Here is a 20,362-nt window from a genome sequence, read left to right on the forward strand (position 1 = left end):
GTTTGATTTATTTTGGGGATTTATTGTTATTTGCTTGGGTGTTTGAGTGGTTTTAGGTTATTGATCGGTAGTTTATTAGGGTTTTTGAGTGGTTTTAGGGGATTGATTGCTAGTTACTAGTGCTTTTAAGGCATTGATCATTAGCTACTAGGGTGTTTGTATTGGTTTTAGGGCATTGAGTTCTACTTACTAGGGGATTGACTGGTCTTAGGCTATCAACCATTATTTATTTAAGGTGTTTGATTGGTTTTAAGGCTAATGATCAGTAGCTACTAGAGCATTTTAGTTTTAGGGCTATTGATCAATAGGACATTATTTATATTATTATTATTATTATTAATGCTTAAAGTAATGGATGTTTGGAAGGGAGTATCCCATTGCTTCAGTTTAAATATCTCTGATGCACAATAACTCGAGGGTAAGTTTCACCAATCTCTACTTTCTGCAAAGTGATGTTTCAATACTCCATTATTCCCTTTATCAATTTCAATGCCTTAAGATTGTGTAATATCTAGTGAAGTTTACTTCGAAGTCCACTGACATTTAAAAGGAAGGCACCTAGTGAGATGCACTTGCAGATTTTCAAGGTGAGAAAGATGAACCTGACGAAGAAGTAAAGAGCAGCTTTTACCCGAGGCGACACTGAACGTAATTTCGTCAGCGTAAAAAGAGACGACGTGTCGGAAACATCCCAAAGGGAACGGTTTGACATTTTTTTTTTACCTATTTGCTTTATCCTTAAAGGCATAATTATCTCTAAGCCCGAAAGAGCAGAGTCTAATTAGGCTTACATGACAAGGACGTGTCACAACAAGTGTCTTTTACAGTAGGGACATTTGAAAGTAATACACTTTCCAGGGTCAAGCATTGTTAAGCAGGGCTTTACAAGGCATTCCTCAACCAGTATGGATGTTTCTGATAGTAATGGCCAATAAAGTTGTAATAATCTGTACACTTTAAATAGAAACTTGCTGATTCTGTACCCATACACACAAAAAAGATGTTTGTTGTTTGTTCAGACTACTTACTTAAAATGTGCTGAAATAGTTACTAGGGTGTTTGAGTGGTTTTAGGGCATTGATCGCTAGTTACTATGGCGTTTGAGTGGTTTTAGAGCATTGATCATTTGTTACTAGAGTGTTTGAGTGGTTTAAGGGCATTAAAAGTTAGGTAGTATGGTGTTTGAGTGGTTTTAGGGCATTTATTGCTAGTTACTAAGGGTGTTCGATTGGTTTTCGGGTATTGGTTGTTAGTTACTAGGTTGTTTAGTGGTTTAAGGGCATTTGAAGTTAGTTACTAGGGTGTTTGAGTGGTTTTAGGGCATTGATTGTTACTAGGGTTTTGAGTGGTTTTAGGACATTAATCGCTAGTTACTAGGGTGTTCGGGTGGTTTTAAGCCATTGGCCGCTAGTTACTAAGGGTGGTTAAGTGGTTTTAGGGCATTGATTGTTATTTACTAGGATGTTTGAGTGGTTTTAGGGCATTGATTGTTATTAACTAGGGTGTTTGAGCGGTTTTAGGACATTGATCATGCGTTACTAGGGTGTTTAAGTGGTATTAGAGCATTGGCCATTAGTTATTAGGGCGTTTGAGTGGTTTTAGGGCATTGATCATTAGTTATTAGGGTGTTCGATTGGTTTTTGGGAAGATTAATCGTTACAAGGATGTTTGAGTGGTATTAGGGCGTTACTGATCATTACAATTCTTGAGTTTTTTGGGAACAATATTATTTATTTATTTATTATACAGCCCATTGAGCATTTTTAATAACACAGCTTTGGATTTTAATAAGGCATTAAATACTGAAATTAAGTAAATATGATTAATAAATGCAGAATATATATTATCTATTATTAATTCATTTTAGTTAGTTTTATTTCATTAACTAACATGAATGGAACCTTATTTTATAGTCAGGCCATGCATGTTTTTATAACAATGGTTAAAACAAATATTACATAATTGGTGTTGTCAAAATAAAAGTTCCTAAAAGTTCTTTAGGAATAACAAGGTTTGATTATTTTGCAAATGTTATTGTTATTGATGTTATCTATCAGAAACTTACAATAGAGATTAATTTGTGCATCTTTTTCTAACACTACTTTTTACAATTGTTAATGCAAGCCTGCAGCACATTTTTTTTTTTTTTTTTTTTTATGGACACGAGAGATGATTTAAGTATTGTTAATTTGGGATATTTTATTGTACTTGAACATAAGTGACAACTTAAATTAAAAAAAATAATAATAAATTTATTTAATTTTATTTTACTTGAACATGAGGGGTAGCTTTTTAATTGAATTATCTATATAATTTTTATTTACTTTAATTTTGGAATTTTAATTTTTAAAAATTTTTTATTTTAATAGAACACAAAATAATAATTTAATTTAATTTTACTTGAACATGAGGGGTAGCTTTTTAATTGAATTATCTATATAATTTTCATTTACTTTAATTTTGTAATTTTGTTACATTTTTTTATTTTTGTTACTTTAATAGAACACGAGGGATAACTTTTTAATAGCATTTAATTTTATAATTTGAATTTAATTTAAATTTATTTTATAATTTTATTTTGTTTTATTTTACTTGAACATGAGGGATAACATTTTAATTGAATTTTATTTTTTTCATTTTAAATTAATTTTCTAATTTTATTTATTTATTTAATTAATTATTTATTTATTTTATGGCATAACATGAGCATTAGATTTACCATAAATTTAGTAATACATTATTTTATTCACCATCCAAGCAGTCAAAGCTTTCAAAGCAGGGCAGAATTAAAAATTTCCATTAGACAATCTAGAATTCAAACATATATTTGTAACTCTTCTCAATGCTGTTTGCTTCCTAGATATCTGAAATCCTGGTCAATGCATTAAATCAGATTTCAGTGGAGTTTGAGTTGAAGCCTGGCTCCCGCGTCATCGTTTACATCACTCAATTAACTTTAGGTAAGTAACTGTTGCATGACACTCTGTCTCCAGCTATTTTGATATGATTTGCTTGATAAGCGTAAGGCGCCGCTGCTTATATTTGATTACATATTGGTCTTTCAGCTGATTTCCTTCTCTAGACTCTGTTGGGTGTTATATAGCGTTTCCTAGATTGTTCTGGGTAATTACTTTGATTGCTTTCTTGAGAGCGGAGACTTGTCAGCACTATATATTGTTGAAAGATTGGGCTTTTATGCTCCACCAGTGATGCTGAAAGCCTTATGGAAGATAATTGGATAATTGCTCTCCAGCAATCATGGCTCGAAAGATCTCCTCACTTTTGAGGAAGAAAAAAACAGCCTCCATTGAAAAGAATCAGGTTTTTTTTTGGTTTGTTGTTTTTGTTTGAACAGTTAAATTATTTTTATCTTAACTTTAAATCTGAATTTACCAAATACTTAACATCATCCATCTTATAGATCACCGTTTGTCATATTTTTAGCAGTCAACAAATTTGACTTCTGTTGACATTCTGTTACTTATGGCAAGACATAGAGGGAGAATTTAATACAGATTTAATACTAAATTAAATTATATTAAATTCAGAATAAGAAAATAAAAGCAAATACAATGAAATAAATATTAAAAAATAAATTAAATGAAAAAATTGCTAAATTAAACTGAATTTAATTTAAAATAAAATTTTATTAAATGAAATAAAATGTTAAAGTAAAACAAACAAAAATAAATAAAAATTTAATTAAAAAGAAATTAATTAAATAAATTAAAAGTAAAATAAATAATACATAAAATTATGAAAAATAATATTAAATACAATCAAATAAAAACTAAATTAAATGGCATAAAAATGTAATATTAAATTAATTTGTTTAATAAAAATGTAAGTAAAAATAAAAAAATTAAATCAATTAAATTAAAACTAAATACAATTAAAGAACAATTAAATGAAATAATTTTTTAAAGAAATTTTATTTAATTTAATAAAATATAATATATATAATATATAAAATTAAATATAAAAGTAAAAACAAAAAAAGTAAAACAATAAATTAAATAAAAAATAAAAAGTCATAGGTTTACAAGGTTTTAATGCACCTCAAGTGTTGACTTTTGAATACAATTTTGCCATTCATTTTATTACCTATGGCAAGACATGGAGGGGGCATTGAAAACAACAAATTAAATTAAATTAAATTAAATTAAATTAAATTAAATTAAATTAAATTAAATTAAATTAAATTAAATTAAATTAAAAAGAAAAAATTGAAAAAATGAAAATAAATTTAAAGTAAAAAATATTAATTAAATTAAAAATTAACTAAAAAACAATTAATAAAACAATGAATAAATACTAGTTAAATGATATTAAAAGTTAAATAAAAGTTTAACCCGCAATTTCAACAGTTGAATGATTGCATTAAAAATGGCAAGCATTTTTTGTATTACAAGTTTTCTAAAATGCTAAGTGTAAATATAAAACAAGAACTTTTTCAATTAAAAAATAAATAAAATGAAATAAAATAATAAATCAAAAATAACTGAAAAGTAACTGAAATTAAATAAAAAATATCAATTAAATAAAAATAATAAATAAAATAATAAATAAATACTAATGAAATTAAACGTAATACAAATATATACAATTAGAAACATTTTACATATACATTTCTTGTATTATTATTTATATTATTGGTATTGAAATTAAATAAAAAAGTCTCACACAATTTCAGCAGTTAAAGGATTGCAGTATAAAACTGAAAACATTATTATTATTTATTATTTTTTTGCATTACAAGTTTTCCAAAATGTTACGTGTAAATGTGAAACAAGTCAAGTGGATGAAGTCTTATCTTGTTTGGCTTAAATTTTTACCACTCCACTTAGAAAAATGAAACAAACAAATCAAAAAATCTGATATTGTTGTCATATATAATAATAATCAGGTAAATGATGTTCTGTATAAACATTCCAGTATGTAAAAATTAGACATAAAGCACTACAAAATAAACACTTTAAAAAAATGTATTTTAGATGTTTTATTTCATTGGACTGAAAAAGTCATCTCAAAATTGTTAGGTTCATCAAAAAACTGTGTTTGCCTGCAGTGTCTGGCCCTAGCAAAGCTAAACATTTGTAATAGTAAGTTGCACCAATGGCAGCATCAGCCAGAAAATAAACTCTCTGTTACTGACATGTGACTTTGTGCTATTACCCACTCGCACTGCAAAACACCGGCCGCCTCGCTCCATTTCTTTCCCCATTTTTGTACTCAAAGTTCTGGAAAGCGTTCAAGATTCTCACCGAAAGGTCAGAGGATTCATGGGCCTGTCTTTCAACAACACGGACCCCAGGGAAATATACAGCCAGTGGGTGTAAGGCTCCCATCAGCGATTCTGAAAACAGGCCAACAATTGGTAGAAATCCCCTGGGGAAGAGCTAAAGGGGGGGGGGTTTGTGGAAATTATGAGCCAGGAGATGCGCTGCGCTGATCCAGAATCAGTTATTCTTTCATTTATGCAAGATAAAAGGTGTTGCATCTCCATGAAATTCAATTTTATAGGTTCCCTTTTGAAATTGATATCGTGAATATATTGTTATTGGACACAATTAACTGGGAAACCTTGTTATGTTGAAGGCAATGCTGAGAGGAGGTAGTGCATGATGTGCTCCTGTGTTCAATATTTCATCAGTTATCTTTCATATAAGTGTCGTCCTCAGAGGAAACAGATTATAAATTGGTTTTATAAGCAGCTCATTTTCAAAGTAGGTGCTTTCAGTTTATTTGTATGCTTTTAAATTGAATTTTGGAGCCTTGATATGTGCTTTAACAATGTTTAATGATAAAAATGTTGGTCTGCAGATATAACATTAATAATTTAAGCCTTTTTAGTATTTTGAAGCATTGAGAAATATTAGAAAATTCTAAAATTGCTTAAACAATATGATAGACATTCGCTAAAATCAGACCATTGTTTAGATCATGTCAAACTCCTGGAGGGCCGCAGCTCTGCGCAGTTTGATTCCAACCCTAATTAAACACAACTGAACATACTTATTAAGTCCTTCAGGCTTGTTCGAAACCTAAAGTCGATGCTGCGGTCACACTAGAGTTTGAGTTCTGTTGTATGTCGTTGTGAAAAGAGGAAAAAAAAGCAAACGATTGGTCTCTGCTGTCCAAGAGGTCATGTTTTGATCTTCGATTGGTCTCGTGTAGTCACGTGATGCAATTTTGCAGATCAGAGTTCACCAAGCTTGAAACTTGTTGCAAAAGTTTGCGTTTCAGGTCTGACACTGTTCATTCACAAGCGCATGAATCGAGGTCTATGGGGCAAAAAGTCCTGTGTGACCATGGCCAGAGACGTATTTAGTACTTTGGGGGCCCTGAGCAACTCCAGCCATGGGACCCAAGTCCTGAAATGCACTCTTTCTACTTTAAATTTTTTTCATTTTTTAATTTTTTCCATTTTTATTTATTTAGCTGTTTTTTATGTCCCTCAATCTTCTTTTCTACATTTAATCCTAATGCAATCTTTACATTTTAAATGATTTTTTTCTTGAAATGAATTTGCAACTAAAAACAATACATTTTAGAGAGAAAAAAAAACAAAACAAAGCAAATACTGTATTTACATGACATTCCATCATTATAATAACATTGTTTTATTTTATATTAATATTTTAATGATGTAAAAATGTATTTGTTGGACTCTCACTATACAAAATATGATAGAAAATGTGTGTGTGTGTGTGTGTGTGTGTGTGTGTGTGTGTATATATATATATATATATATATATATATATATATATATATATATATATATATATATATATATATATATATATATATATATATATATATATATATATATATATATATATATGGGGTAAAAAATTACACTTCTAGATATTTATTGAGGGCCCTCAGATGTCCTGGGGCCCTTAATAAATAAGCAGCTGCTTACATTGTTATTGATAAAATCCGCCCCTGGCCGCAGCTTAAGTGTGTTGGAGCACTGTGTGTGGAGGGTTTGTTCAGTCTCCAGGAACTGAGTTTGACACCTGTGGTTTAGACAATATTGATAGAAATTGTTTTCTGATTTGGATGTTGAAGATGTTTTGATAGTTTAGAAAAAAACATTTCAGTTTTAAAGTAATAATAATGTATATAGAAACAGTGAACTGAACTAAAGAGTTTTATTTAGTTTTTTATTTTAGTAGCAGATAATATAATTTTATTTCATTTCCTTTATTTTTTTATTGTACTTCATTTTATTTTATTAACTTTTTAGTTTTAGTTTTTATTTTATTTTATTAATTTCATTTTTATTTTTAGTTTCAGTTTTTATTTTGTTTTATTCATTTCATTTTTATTTTATTTTTTGTTTAGTTTTTATTTTATTCATGTCATTTTTATTTTATTATTTTTTATTTAAGTTTTTATTGTATTTGTGTCATCTTTTCATTTTATTTTACTTTAATTAAATTTTTCTTTTGTTAATGTTGCATTATTTGTTTTATACAATTTATCTTGAATGACCTAAGCATGAGCAATTTAACCATTTTAAATTATTATTTTTCCATTTCTGGGTACTCTGTCACTTTAAAAGTTCATTTATTTACAAATACAACATTTTAAAATTGTTTAATTAATATCTTCACTATCACTTCCCATCAATCAAATGTCTTTGCTGTCATCAAGCAAACACCTTAATGTTCCAACACTTTTTAATGTTATTATTGTACACTACCTCACAAAAGTCTTGTCATCGATCCCAGTTGTAAGAGCAACAAATAATAACTTGACTTCTAATTGATCAGTTGGAAAAGTGGCAGAAGGAAGATATTTCTAATGAATCATCTGTTAAATTGTATCCCAATCATTACAAATACTGCAGAAGACCTATTGGAACCCACATGGACCCAAGACTCTCACAGAAATTAGTCAGGTTTGGTGAAGGAAAACTCATGGTTTGGGGTTACATTCAGTAATGGGGTGTGCGAGAGATCTGCAGAGTGGATGGCAACATAAACAGCCTGAGGTATCAAGACATTTGTGCTGCCCATTACATTACAAACCACAGCAGAGGGCAAACTCTTTACAGGATAGTGCTCCTTCTCATACTTCAGCCTCCACATCAAAGTTCCTGAAAGCAAAGAAGGTCAAGGTGCTCCAGGATTGGCCAGCCCACTCACCAGACATGAACATTATTAAGCGTCTGGGGTAAGAAGAAGGAGGAGGCATCCTCCATGCTCATAGGAATCAAACACAATATTATTCTTTTCCCACTGCACCATGACTTTATATTCTATACTGTACAATATTTCTAAAATTAAAAATTAAAACCTTTCTGTCCTAATTAAATCATTAAAAATCAAGGCATGATCATATTCTATTTTGGTAAAACAAACATAATCTAGAGGCCTTTGCCTTTCATATAAGCCACTTCTGATATCAAACGATCTGCTGGAAGTCAAGTTATTATTTGTTCTTTCTACAACTTGGATAGGCGACTCAGCATTTGTCAGGTAGTGTATAAGAAGCATGATATAATATTAGTTATGGTGTTCAATAAGGTTTATGTTTGGTCTCTGTTACAGCTCCACTGGTGGACTCAATCCCAAGACACAGCAGTTCCGCCATGCTGATGCTTCTGTCCGTGGTGTTCCTGGGTTTAGCCGTATTTCTCATCTACAAATTTAAGAGGTACATCCAGACAAACAGCTTTTACAGCCTTCATTCCTCTTTACTAGGAGCCGAGCCATTGAACTTCATCTCTTTCCACGCAGCCTCACAGTCCCCGCTTCCGTTTATCTATATATAAAGATGAAATATAAAGTACGACTTGATGGGATGGAAATCGGGAGCAACTTTCTTTTGCATCTGTCATGCTATTTTTGCTCACGCCAGTTGTGAGATCTAGTTATTAGTTAGCGTATGGTGGGAGAAAAAGCATCGCTGTGAAAGTGCAGGGAAATATCAATGAATTGTTTAATATGCAGCTGTGGTTCCTCTACTGGAAAACTGTTTTGTAACACTTTGAATAATTTATTTGGTCTCAAAATAATTTAAATGGAAAAGACTCGGGGAAATGTTGAAACAATCATTAATAATGGATATCATTTTTTTTCTCCCCACAAGTCATTTAAAAAGGAAGCATATTTATGGAAATGTAACACTCGGAAAACAAAGCAATTAGCTCACAAAATGAATAGTATTTTTTTAAGGGAAGAAAAAGACGTTGATTTTAATTCATAAATATAAAATATGAGCTTGGAAAAGCGTAAGACATTATATTTGGGCAAATTAAGAAAGCATCTTCATAATTCGTTCCAGGTTGTCTCGCTGTGTTATCAAGACGAGTGTTGAATGCGTCTCGCTAACTCTGATTGCCTGAGCGACTTTTTCTCTAGGAGCTATTAAATACAGTCGGCAATTATCATTGTCATTATTTCAGGAATACAAAGGAGTGTGATTGCAGTCATACAGTGTTTAACAGCAGTTTAACAAGTTTAACCCTCACCTAGTGTCGTCATGCGCGTTATGCCAATTTGCTGCTTAAATATGTGTAAAAACAAACATGTTTTTTGTTTTTTCACGTGTATTTTTCAGCAGTTAGATTTGAGATTATATTGATTTAAAAAAAAAAAAAACTCTAACAGTAAGGTTAAAAATTTTTGTTAATAGTGACCCAAGTGGTCATTTTGTGAACTGCAGCTAATTTATTTTTTATTTTTTTATAAAGGTGCCACATACTGCATAGGTTTAGTAAATTAAATTGTTCTGTGATATCTACATGGTAGGTTTATTGCTTTGGCAATTTCAAAAAATCTCCAGAAACGCTTTTATAAGCTTATTTATTACTCCATAAAATACCCATAGAGTTAGGAGGTCCATGATTGACCATATATGGTTTATAGCATGAATGTTAATGAGCTCCACTCTGACGTGCCACTCTTATTCACCTTATTTTTCGCCGACGAGTGGGCGCAGCCATTTGAATCTTTTTGGCTCGAGACTTCACTCATTTATTTTTGACATAAAAACTGCTTGTTTCGCTGTTTAATGTTACAATCTGATGTTTCCTTATTATATTATTCTACTTGGTCTGTATAGTTATGCAAACATTTGTTTGTAGAGCAAGTAGTTTGACTCGTTTTCTTACGTTTATTATTCCTTGTCATTTCTCCCATAATTGACTGAATCAGAAGTTCTAAAACAATCACAAAAACAGGCACACTTCCGCATTTTAGAATAGGGTCAATACACACACACACACACAGAGAGCATGATGTACGCTGACCACGGACACATATAAACCCAATCACAGCAACATTAATCTATTTTGCTTACCAGATCTGTTGTGGATAAAGGCTAAATTATAATTAAACTTGACAAAAGAGAGTGATAGAGATGTATGGCACACCAGGAATTAATTTCAACCTCTGCATGAACAAATGACATTTGAGCAGAGTCATTAGACACGATTCAGCAGTCTACATGATTTTGTTGAAACATGTGCATCAAATTTCACAAAAAATGTGATAAATTAACAAAAGATGCAACTAAACATGCCTTATGCATCTTTAGAGTGGGGATAAAAAAATGTATTGTCTGTAAATCTTGCATTTTGTGTCCTGAGGCCAGTTTGAATGTGCTTCGTGTTTTAAATGCCCAGTATGGCACCGTAAACAAATTGGTGCTCACATTTTCAAAATAAAAGTCCCACATACATAGTAAGTGAAATGTACTCTTAAAATAACTAAGGGAGGAAAATGATCGATGTTTTCTCACTAGAAAACGTCGTTGCTTATCAAACACAGCTTGAGGCGTGCATTTTTATGATCTCAGAGCTTGATGACATGGCTGCTCATCAGGTCCGGATGAATGACCTGAAGTAGACATACAAAATGCGGAGGGCATGGGCCGTTATTCTCATCACAGTTTGTTTTGTTCTCTGATTGGCCTGTTGTCCACTTGGGTTTTACATTCATGTAATTTACATAAAAAACAAGAAAACAGTGATGTCTGAGGCCCACAGTATGTCTAATTCATTATAGGGCACATTTAAATGTATACATTCAAAATTAGAGTACAGTTAAAGTCAGAATTATTTGCCCTCCTGTGATTGTTTTTTTTTTATTTTTTTTTTATATATTTCTTAAATGATTATTAACGGAGCAAGGCTTTTTTCCACAGTATTTCCTAATATATATATATATATATATATATATATATATATATATATATATATATATATATATATATATATATATTATTTTATTTTATTTATTGTAATTTATTTTTTTTCTGGAGAACATCTTAGTTTCTAGTTCCAGCAGTTTCAATTTATTTACAAAAAAAAAATAAATAAGGTCAATAGTATTAAGCACTTTGAGCAATTTTTTTATTTATTTATTAATTTTTTGGATTGTCTACAGAATACACCAGGGGTGTCCAAATTCAGTCCGGTGTCCTGGAGAGTTTAGCTCCAACCCTAATCAAACACACCTAAAACAGCTAATCAAGCTCCTACTAGATATACTAGAAACTCCCTGGCAGGTGTATTGAAGCAAAATGGAGATAAACTCAACAGGAAAACGGCCCTCCAGGACCGAGTTTGGACACCCCTGGAATAAACCATCATTATAAAGCCTAATTACCCTAACTTTAACCAAATTATCCTAGTTAAGCCTTTAAATTGAACTTTAAGCTGAATACTACTATCTTGTAATATATAGTAAAATATTATGTACTGTCATCATTGCAAAGATAAAATAAATCAGTTAGTAGAAAAAATCTTCTTTGCTTTAAAGATAAATTGGCAAAAAAAATATAGAGGAGGATTAATAATTCAACAGTATAACCCCATTGTAATAATTATATCTTTCCTAAAATGTATGACTGTTCTCAACGAAAGCCTTGTTTTGCAGAAAAATCCCCTGGATCAACATCTACGCGGAGGTGAATCATGAGAAGGAGCAGGAGATGATCAATACGGTGGGCCAGAATGACGCCACACCAAAAATCACCCTGAGTGAATTCTCCACCCAGAAGGAGCTGATGGAGAAAGAGCTGGAGGCCCGTGCCAAACGTGAGTCGAGGCTTTTTAAAAGTAACAATATTAATTAGGTAATTAATAAAACGTCTCCTCATGCACTTGTCAGTTTTGTAATTTAGGGGTATTTGGGTATTTAGTGATGGGTTATTTAAGACTGGTTAAAAGAAAACATCCAAAATACAGTTTTAAATGTTTATTTTATACATTGTGTATGATTGTGATCTACTTTTACCTGATTTATCTTTACTCACATCACATGAAAGCATTTACACATACTGTATGCTTTCAAAAGACCTTCAGGAAAGATTTGTAAAAAGGCACAGGTTGGGAAAAGGCTACAGAAACATTTCCAGGGCTGGAAAAGTTATTTGTAATTTGATTTGATTTCATGTCAAATAAAATAATTATTTTAAAGGCGTATGATGATTTTCTGTAAGCACTGTAAATATGTTTTTCCATGGTCGGTTCTTGACTCACATTGGCTGGCAGGTGTGTGATTAACTTGTTCAATGCACAGGTACTTCCATTCAGTTTTAAAATCACAGTTTAAAATGACATCTGAATTCATCTTAGTGTGAGCGCTTTAATGGTCAAATATGCAAATTTCGAAATGCGGTGTTTAGTAATTATTCATATTAACTTTCATTTATGTAATAAACAAACGAGTTGGGAATCAAAAGACACGTGAAAATGAAATCAATAATCAGAAGCGTACTGCTCTTAAAGTTACAGCGCGCAATACTCCTGCTACCGACTGTTTTAATCGTTAATTAAACAAGAAAAGAAGAAAAACCCTCACTGCTCTTAACTGAAGGACTTTTGTAGCTATAATTAAGTTTAAGATGCTTAAAGCACAGTTTGTTTCATATTTTTATTCTATTGTACTTATTTCCCTTTTCTTATTTAAAGGGAAGAAAATAACTGTATTTGAAGTCGGAATTTTTAGCGACCCATTCCCCCAATTTCTGTTTAACGGAAAGAAGATTTTGTTTCAACCCATTTCTAAACATAATAGATTTAATGAGACATTTCTAATAACGGATTTCTTTTATCTTTGCTATGATGACAGTAAATAATATTTTACTAGATATGTTTCAAGATACTAATATTCAGATTAAATTGTGATTCAAAGGCTTAGAGTAATTAGGCATTGCTTAGTTATTTAGTTATTCATTGTATAGTTTTTTTTTGCAGACAATCAAAAAAAAAAAAAATATTGCTTAAGGAGGCTAATAATATTGACCTTAAAATCGGTTACAAAATATTTAAAACTGCTTTTATTCTAGCCAAAATAAAATAAATAAGACATTCTCCAGAAGAAAAAATATTATAGGAAATACTGCGAAAACTTCCTTGCTCTGTTAAACATCATTTGGGAAATATTTATAAAATAATTGTTTGAGTTTAACTGATAATCGTTTTGTATAATCTGGATTACAAATATGACCAAAATAATTGTGATTATGATTTTTCCCATAATCGAGCAAATAAAATAAACATAATACAATATAAAACTGTATAAACATAATACATTAAAATTAAATACAAACACATGGCTAATATGGCACATGGTAACAGTTGCTAAGGTAGGATTGGTTTGTAACTTTGTAAGGCGGGGCCTAGCAAAAATTACACCAATTTTATGGCAGATTTCTAAATACTTGAACTCTTCTAGTATTCTTAGACTGATTTGTTCTCAAGAACAAAGAGGAATAACAGGAAAAGTTCATTGTTTTCCAGCTTTAGTCTTTTTACCGCCTCAGGAATATTTGAGTCACAGAACTGCGTGCTTTAATAAAACAACTGCTGTGGTGGCGAGGCTTTCTGTGACGCTAAAAATATGAATCATTCAGCTTCAGAAGTGTTTCAGACCAAAAAAAAAAAAAAAAAAAAAACAGCCCTCGGAATCAGCAGAGTTCCTAATCTGACACATAATGCATGCTAATGAGGACTATATCCATGGTGGGCCCAAGTGTCCTTATTTCCCAAGTGGATGCGCCTGTGATCGTGTAATTGCTTAATAACTGCAAATTAATATTTAATTGGCGCTGTTAAGCAATGATTATAAAAGAGCACTGATTAAACCATAAAAGGGGTCAAATCGGGGTCAGTCTGATAACAACAAGTGCCGTGAATAAACATGCAACATTCCGAGTCATAAATTACACTATACTGTTTCTCCGAGTGTTTAATAGAAGGATGATTTATTTTTGCCTGGATTTCTGACTTAGTGGTTCAAATTCAAGCCTGCTTTACATTCTGTTGTTGGCCTAGGCCAGGATAAATATTTAATGGGTGGAAAACTGAATATATCCAGTCTAGCTAAGTAATATATAGTCGCATTTGGGCAGGATAAAGTCGAAGAAAGCTCTTCTAAATGACATGTATAATTACCCATAGACATATGTTGAGATAATTAATAGTCAATTCTGACTTGTCGAAGTTGAATTGTGAAGGCTGATGTGTATTTTCTGTCTCTTTGGCATGTAGGCGGTGTGATCCACACCTGTGAAAGCACAAGGGAGATCCCCAACTGCACGAGTGTCTGAAAACGCCAGGAAGAAAAGTGGAGGCGTGTTGTAATATTGTGTACAGAGGTATCACAATTTTAAAGGGTGACAGTTTTACTTTTTTTTTTTTTTGCTTCTTTTGTAATTTCGAAACACTGTCATTGTTAATAGTTTTCTAAGGAGCTCAGATTTGCATGGGTGTCTTGTTTGTTACAATCTGTGTGGAATAATAAGACTAGAGTTACAGTACAAGTCACCGAAAACATGCTTGGAAGAGAAATACGGAGCAACTTTTTTGAAAATCGCAGAACAAAGAGCATAAAGGCAAGCCGGAGAAAAAGCCACCATTTCTCTCCCAGTGTATTTCCTTTGTGTGTAATTATGGGTATGTTTACACAACAATTTCAACTAAAAACTGAAAATATTTTATGAGTTTTGGCCTGAAAACAAGCTTTTGGTGTCTATGAGTAAGCTATAAATCCTGATTTTGTCAAAATGGTGATGTCATGCGTTTGCATATTAGGAATGTGTATCAACAAAGTCCATTTAAAGTCTGTGTTAAAGTTTCCTATGTTGAAGGACTCCCTGTTGAAATGGAATATTAAGTAGGGGGTGTGGCTTTTTTGCGCATTATTCCCTGATAGCAAACGAATAGTAAGAAGGTTGTGGTAAGGAAAATTGCGAATGAAGCCGTCAAAGTGACATAATTAGTGAAGGATAGCCACTCCAATCACAGAAGCACATTATCAAACTTTAATTGAAGATTACCAAAAATCTTGTCTTTTTTTTCGCTGGATTAACTTGCTCCGAATGTTATCACTCGATAAAATGGGCATTATCAATTTTATCAGCTGATAGATATGGGCCAGTAAGGGCCTAGTACTAGTAGGCACAGAATGCTGTTATCATCCATTCATATGGTTATCAGCTATATTAGAGAAGACTCCAGATCCAGATCTGTTTTTACATTACTGTGACGGTTGGGTTTAGGGTTGGGGTAGACGTTAAACTTGTTAACCAGCACTCAATTTTGGCTATTTACACCTACCTAACTTTAAATTGTAACAGTTCCTGACTCCAGTCAGCTAAAAACACAAATTTTGTATCATTGGGAAGAAGACGCTTTTATCTTTACTGTGGTAAAGGAGGAAGTTACATGTTAAAAATATAAAAAGCTATACATTAAGAAGTCATGAGAAAAAAACTAAATTGTATGGTGTTCAATATTTGTTTTTCCATACAAACATAGGGAAGCATTAATGTAATGTCCTAGAAAAACATATGACTTGAAAGCCAAGTGTCTCATGAGTTTCTATTTTAAATTTGATTAAGATAGCATGCAAAATAAGATTTCTGTAAAATGTTTTCTGAGACTATATCGGTGTCCTTCTTTCCCTCACCGTCAAAGGCACTTTCTCAAAAATGACCTTCCCAAACTAAAACAGTAACAGTTGCTGAATATTTTGGTCTACATTCACAGTTCATGTATCTTTGGAAAGAAGACACTCTGGGATTTATTATCCATCATCTAGAGTTTATAATGCTCAAAATGAAAAAAGTTATAGATGCCTAAGTAATGTAAAAAAAAAATTGCACCGCACTAAACATTTTACAAAGATGTGAAATTGTCCTGGAGCAGAAAACTAATAGGAATTTGATGCCAATATCATGCAAAATAACATTTCTGGAATTCATTAAATACAGTTAATGAGAAATGTAATAAACAATATAAATAATGTAAAGTGAATTGATAACATTAAAGCCATTTTAAAAGGAAATTCACATTCTACCTCATCAGTGTTAAAGTTTATAGTTAGACATTCACCTATTAGGACATTTAATAAGATATAAATTTGGACATTTACTTTTTTAACATCAAATTACCTCATCTAAATAACCTTACAAATGAAAAGTCTTTGTCCCTTGAGAGATTTTGTTGATATTTGCATTACTATGCTGTTTTATAATCAAAGTGATCCCAAAATGATAATAATCGCAACCATTCCTGTGACAATATAATCGCACAACAAAAATATCGCGACTGGCCTAGTTATGTATCTCGAAACTTATCCAGATATGCAACATAACCTACTTCTGGAATAGCCTCGACCCCCTCTCCCCAGGTCTGCAGTGTTATTTTACAAAGCAACAGTCGCCACCTACTGGCCTGACATGCAGACTACATTATTTATACTTTATTTATACCTAATAACATCGCAACAATTTCTGTGATGATATATCATCCATAAAGTTAACTTGCTTTCTTGAATACGCCCCAGTTCTGTATTATTTCTTTACAAAGTGACAATTGCCACCTACTGGCCTGACATGCAGACTACATTATTTATAATATCTATACTCTATATAATAATATTGCTCATAGCAACAATTGCTGCACTGAAAAAAAGTCTTGCATGCAGAACTGTTGCAAACAATTTGTTTGTGTTTAATTTAAAAAAACTAATTAAGTTTAGTCATGTTCAACTTAATTTGTTTGTTTAAATTCAGCCCAAATAAATTGTTTACAACCTCTTAACATAAAGAAATTGAGTAAATCCAAGGAATGATCTTTGAATAATTTTTTTCAGTGTGTGCTGATATATCACACAACAAAAATTCGATATCATGACAGGGCTAGAGGATATCCAGTCATATATCCCTAAACTTGTCCAGATAACTAACATAACCTGCTTTCTGGAATACTCATCCAGTTTAGTATTATTTCTTTACAACGTGACAGTCGCCACCTACTGGAATGACATGCATACTACGCGATTAATAATTTTCAGTTTTTAGTCCACTGTTGTTGTGTAAACATCTTTAGTCTGGGTCAATATTTCAGAGTGACTTTGTGAGAGAGAGAAAAAAAGTGGCTTTTGGTTTTAAAAATCTGCCATTTTGTCAAGAACTTCTTTCGTTTGTCTAACAGTTTAAACTGATTTTTCACACATTGTGAAGATTTAGCGACTATATTGATTTAACTTTAAGTTTTTGTTTATTTTATCTCAGTAGGTCACCTCATTTTTGTATTTGTTATAATGTGAACTGTGAGAGCAAATTTGCAGCTGAGACATACAAAAAAAAAAGTTAACAGCATTGATATCCCTTACTGTATTACAGCTTTGCCTTTATGTAAGCAATCTTCTGAATTGGTAATTGAAAAGTTTCAGAGTTTAATTACACTTTTATCTATAGCCTTCATCTAAAGGTCGAGAGATCTGAACGAAAATGTGAACTTTTCAGTCAAAAGTTTGTAGAATACTCTCCCAAAAGCACTGTGATAAAATGTCAATTTGAAGGCAAGCTTTTTTTGTATTTCTGTAAAAGGGAGAATTTAACTATTCACAACCACAAAACTATTTTTATTTTTTGTTTTTATCGTTTTTTTAAATGCAAACGTAGTTCAGTGTCCACGAAAATATCAAACAAGAACGTTTTGTGAAATAAACGTCTTGATATTCAAACATGGTCACAATTGAACTTGGTATCTTTTTTTAAAGATATTATTAAACATTGAGCAAAAAATTCCTCTAAGCTCCTCAAACAAGTTTGCTTTTTGTGAATTTAATATATATATTTTTATTTTTATCTTTACATTTATCTTATTTATAGCATCTAATTTCATTATTATTTTTTTTATTATTATCTTTGCATTTATCTCATTTTTAGCCTTTACTCATTTATTTACTGGTTGGTTTTTATTTATCTTTGCATTATTTTTAAAAACATTTTTATTTATAATTATTATTATTATTATTGTTGTTGTTGTTGTTGTTATTGTTATTATCTATTAATTTATCTTTGCATTTATCTCATTTTTAGACTTTTATTATTATTAATATTTTTTACTATATTTCATTAAAATAAATTATTTTATTATCATTTATATTATAACAAAAGTCTTATGTTTTTAGCCCTCAAGCTCTTGTAATAATAATAATCATTATTATTATTATTATTATTTTATTAAAAAAATAGATAAAATGGCTTTGTTTTTGTTTTTAAACTTTTACACTTAATAATACTAATAATAATGCTTTTATTTATTTATTTATTTTTTGCAGATAAAATATGTCTTTTTGTTATAGCCTTTACACACTCATAACAATAACAATAATAATAATAATAATATTATTATATTATTATTGTAGATAAAATGGTTTATTTTGTTTTTAGCCTTTACATTCTTATAATAATAATAATAAAAATAATAATAATCATCATCATCACCATATTTTATTTTATATATAGATTTATTTATTTATTGTAGATCAAATGGCTCCTTTTGCTCCATTAGTGATTGCCTTACAAGTAAGAATGCCTTTTGAATTAAATAATATTATGTATCTGACATAATATCTGGCCATCTAGAACTTATAGTGAATTTAAAACAATTTAACAAAGTGAAAATTTAGCAATGATTGAATTTTTAAATGCATCTCTCTCTCTCTCTCTCTCTCTCTCTCTCTCTCTCTCTCTCTCTCTCTCTCTCTCTCTCTCTCTCTCTCTCTCTCTCATTTTTTTAAAAACTGTCTTATCTCCCAGGGATTGAAAACAAACAAACATGGAACTGTACAATATTCTCAAGTTTTGCTTTGTCTGTATATACAGCAAGTGTATTTTCATTTCATATCCTTCTACTGTAAATACATTAGTGAAGACTGGACTTCACTGGACATGGTCATTTCAGAAAGAGGGTGTTTTACGATTACAAAAAAACAGTGGTTTATTGATGTGCTGTACATACGCCAATGCTGTAAATAGTTTTTTTATTCATCCATTGTACAAGATAACAAACAAATGAAAAAAAAAGAGTATAGACGTATTGCATATGCTTTATTGTTGCCATTTTTGGGGATTTTGACCTAAAGTTGAACCAATAGAGAGCAGTGTTTCAGTATATGGCTAGACATTTTGTATTGGAGTTGATTGCCTGTTTCACACAAAACGAACATCATTCATGAACAAGCAGGTCGTTTATTAGATTCCATCGTGAATGTAAAATGTATAGCAATATATCAGGATATAAGTGACTTTGGCCTAAATAACAATTAGTGATGCGTTACAAATCAAAAACAGTCATGTTTAACATGCTTTGTGAGTACAAAGTGCAAATATTTTATTTATTTATTTATTTTTAAATTTCAAACAGAACTATTCTATTTTATTTATGTTTGTTTTATTTTATTTTGCCAAAATACAAATTATTGATATATCATATCTAAAAATGCTTATATTTAACACATGCTTTATGAGTGCATTTTTACTTTTTTAATTTGAAACAAAACAATAAGGGAATTTGTATTTTATTTTGCTCTGTTAAAATAAAATAATTTATAAGTGCAAAGTGCACACATTTTTAGTTATATTTTTTTTTAGATTTTATAAACAATTTATGGTACTTTATTAAATATTGAACTATTGAATTTATTTTATTTCTCCTTGTTTAGGGGTAAAAATATTTTTGAAATACCTTGGCATCGGTATGCATATTTACACACTCAACTGCCATCCATGAGCATCCATTTATTCTTTCTTACTTTTTTGTGTGCATTTATTTATTTTCTACATTCAGTGCAACTTAAGTTCTGCTAATCTTTTAGGGTTTACAGTCTAATCTTTGCATGGAGAGTATAAAATGTTGCCTACTATACATAGACATCTAATTAGGTTTTGGAACATATCCCACAACATTCTTAGAGTTTTTGTCTTGTTTCTACAAAAGTCTTAAATCAAGAAGCACTTTCAAGTGGAAAATATTGTTTTATTTTCAGAAATTATTAGTCAATCCTAAAAAGGATATATATATATATATATATATATATATATA

General features: G+C 30.7%; 1 protein-coding gene across 1 annotated transcript in view; it reads left to right on the forward strand.

Annotated features, from left to right (window-relative positions):
* sorcs3a (sortilin related VPS10 domain containing receptor 3a) overlaps positions 1 to 17,996 on the forward strand; it is a 415,901-nt gene extending 397,905 nt beyond the window's left edge. The window contains exons 24-27 of the mRNA XM_087237654.1: positions 2,861 to 2,960; positions 8,562 to 8,667; positions 11,895 to 12,055; positions 14,513 to 17,996. Of these exons, the coding sequence (XP_087093780.1) occupies positions 2,861 to 2,960; positions 8,562 to 8,667; positions 11,895 to 12,055; positions 14,513 to 14,571 (426 nt within the window). The 3' untranslated portion in view covers positions 14,572 to 17,996. The remainder of the gene's footprint in view (positions 1 to 2,860; positions 2,961 to 8,561; positions 8,668 to 11,894; positions 12,056 to 14,512) is intronic.
* Positions 17,997 to 20,362: the final 2,366 nt, after the last annotated feature.

This window comes from Danio rerio, chromosome 1 (assembly GCF_052040795.2).
Source record: "Danio rerio strain M-AB ecotype USA chromosome 1, GRCz13ab, whole genome shotgun sequence".
Lineage (NCBI taxonomy): Eukaryota > Metazoa > Chordata > Actinopteri > Cypriniformes > Danionidae > Danio > Danio rerio.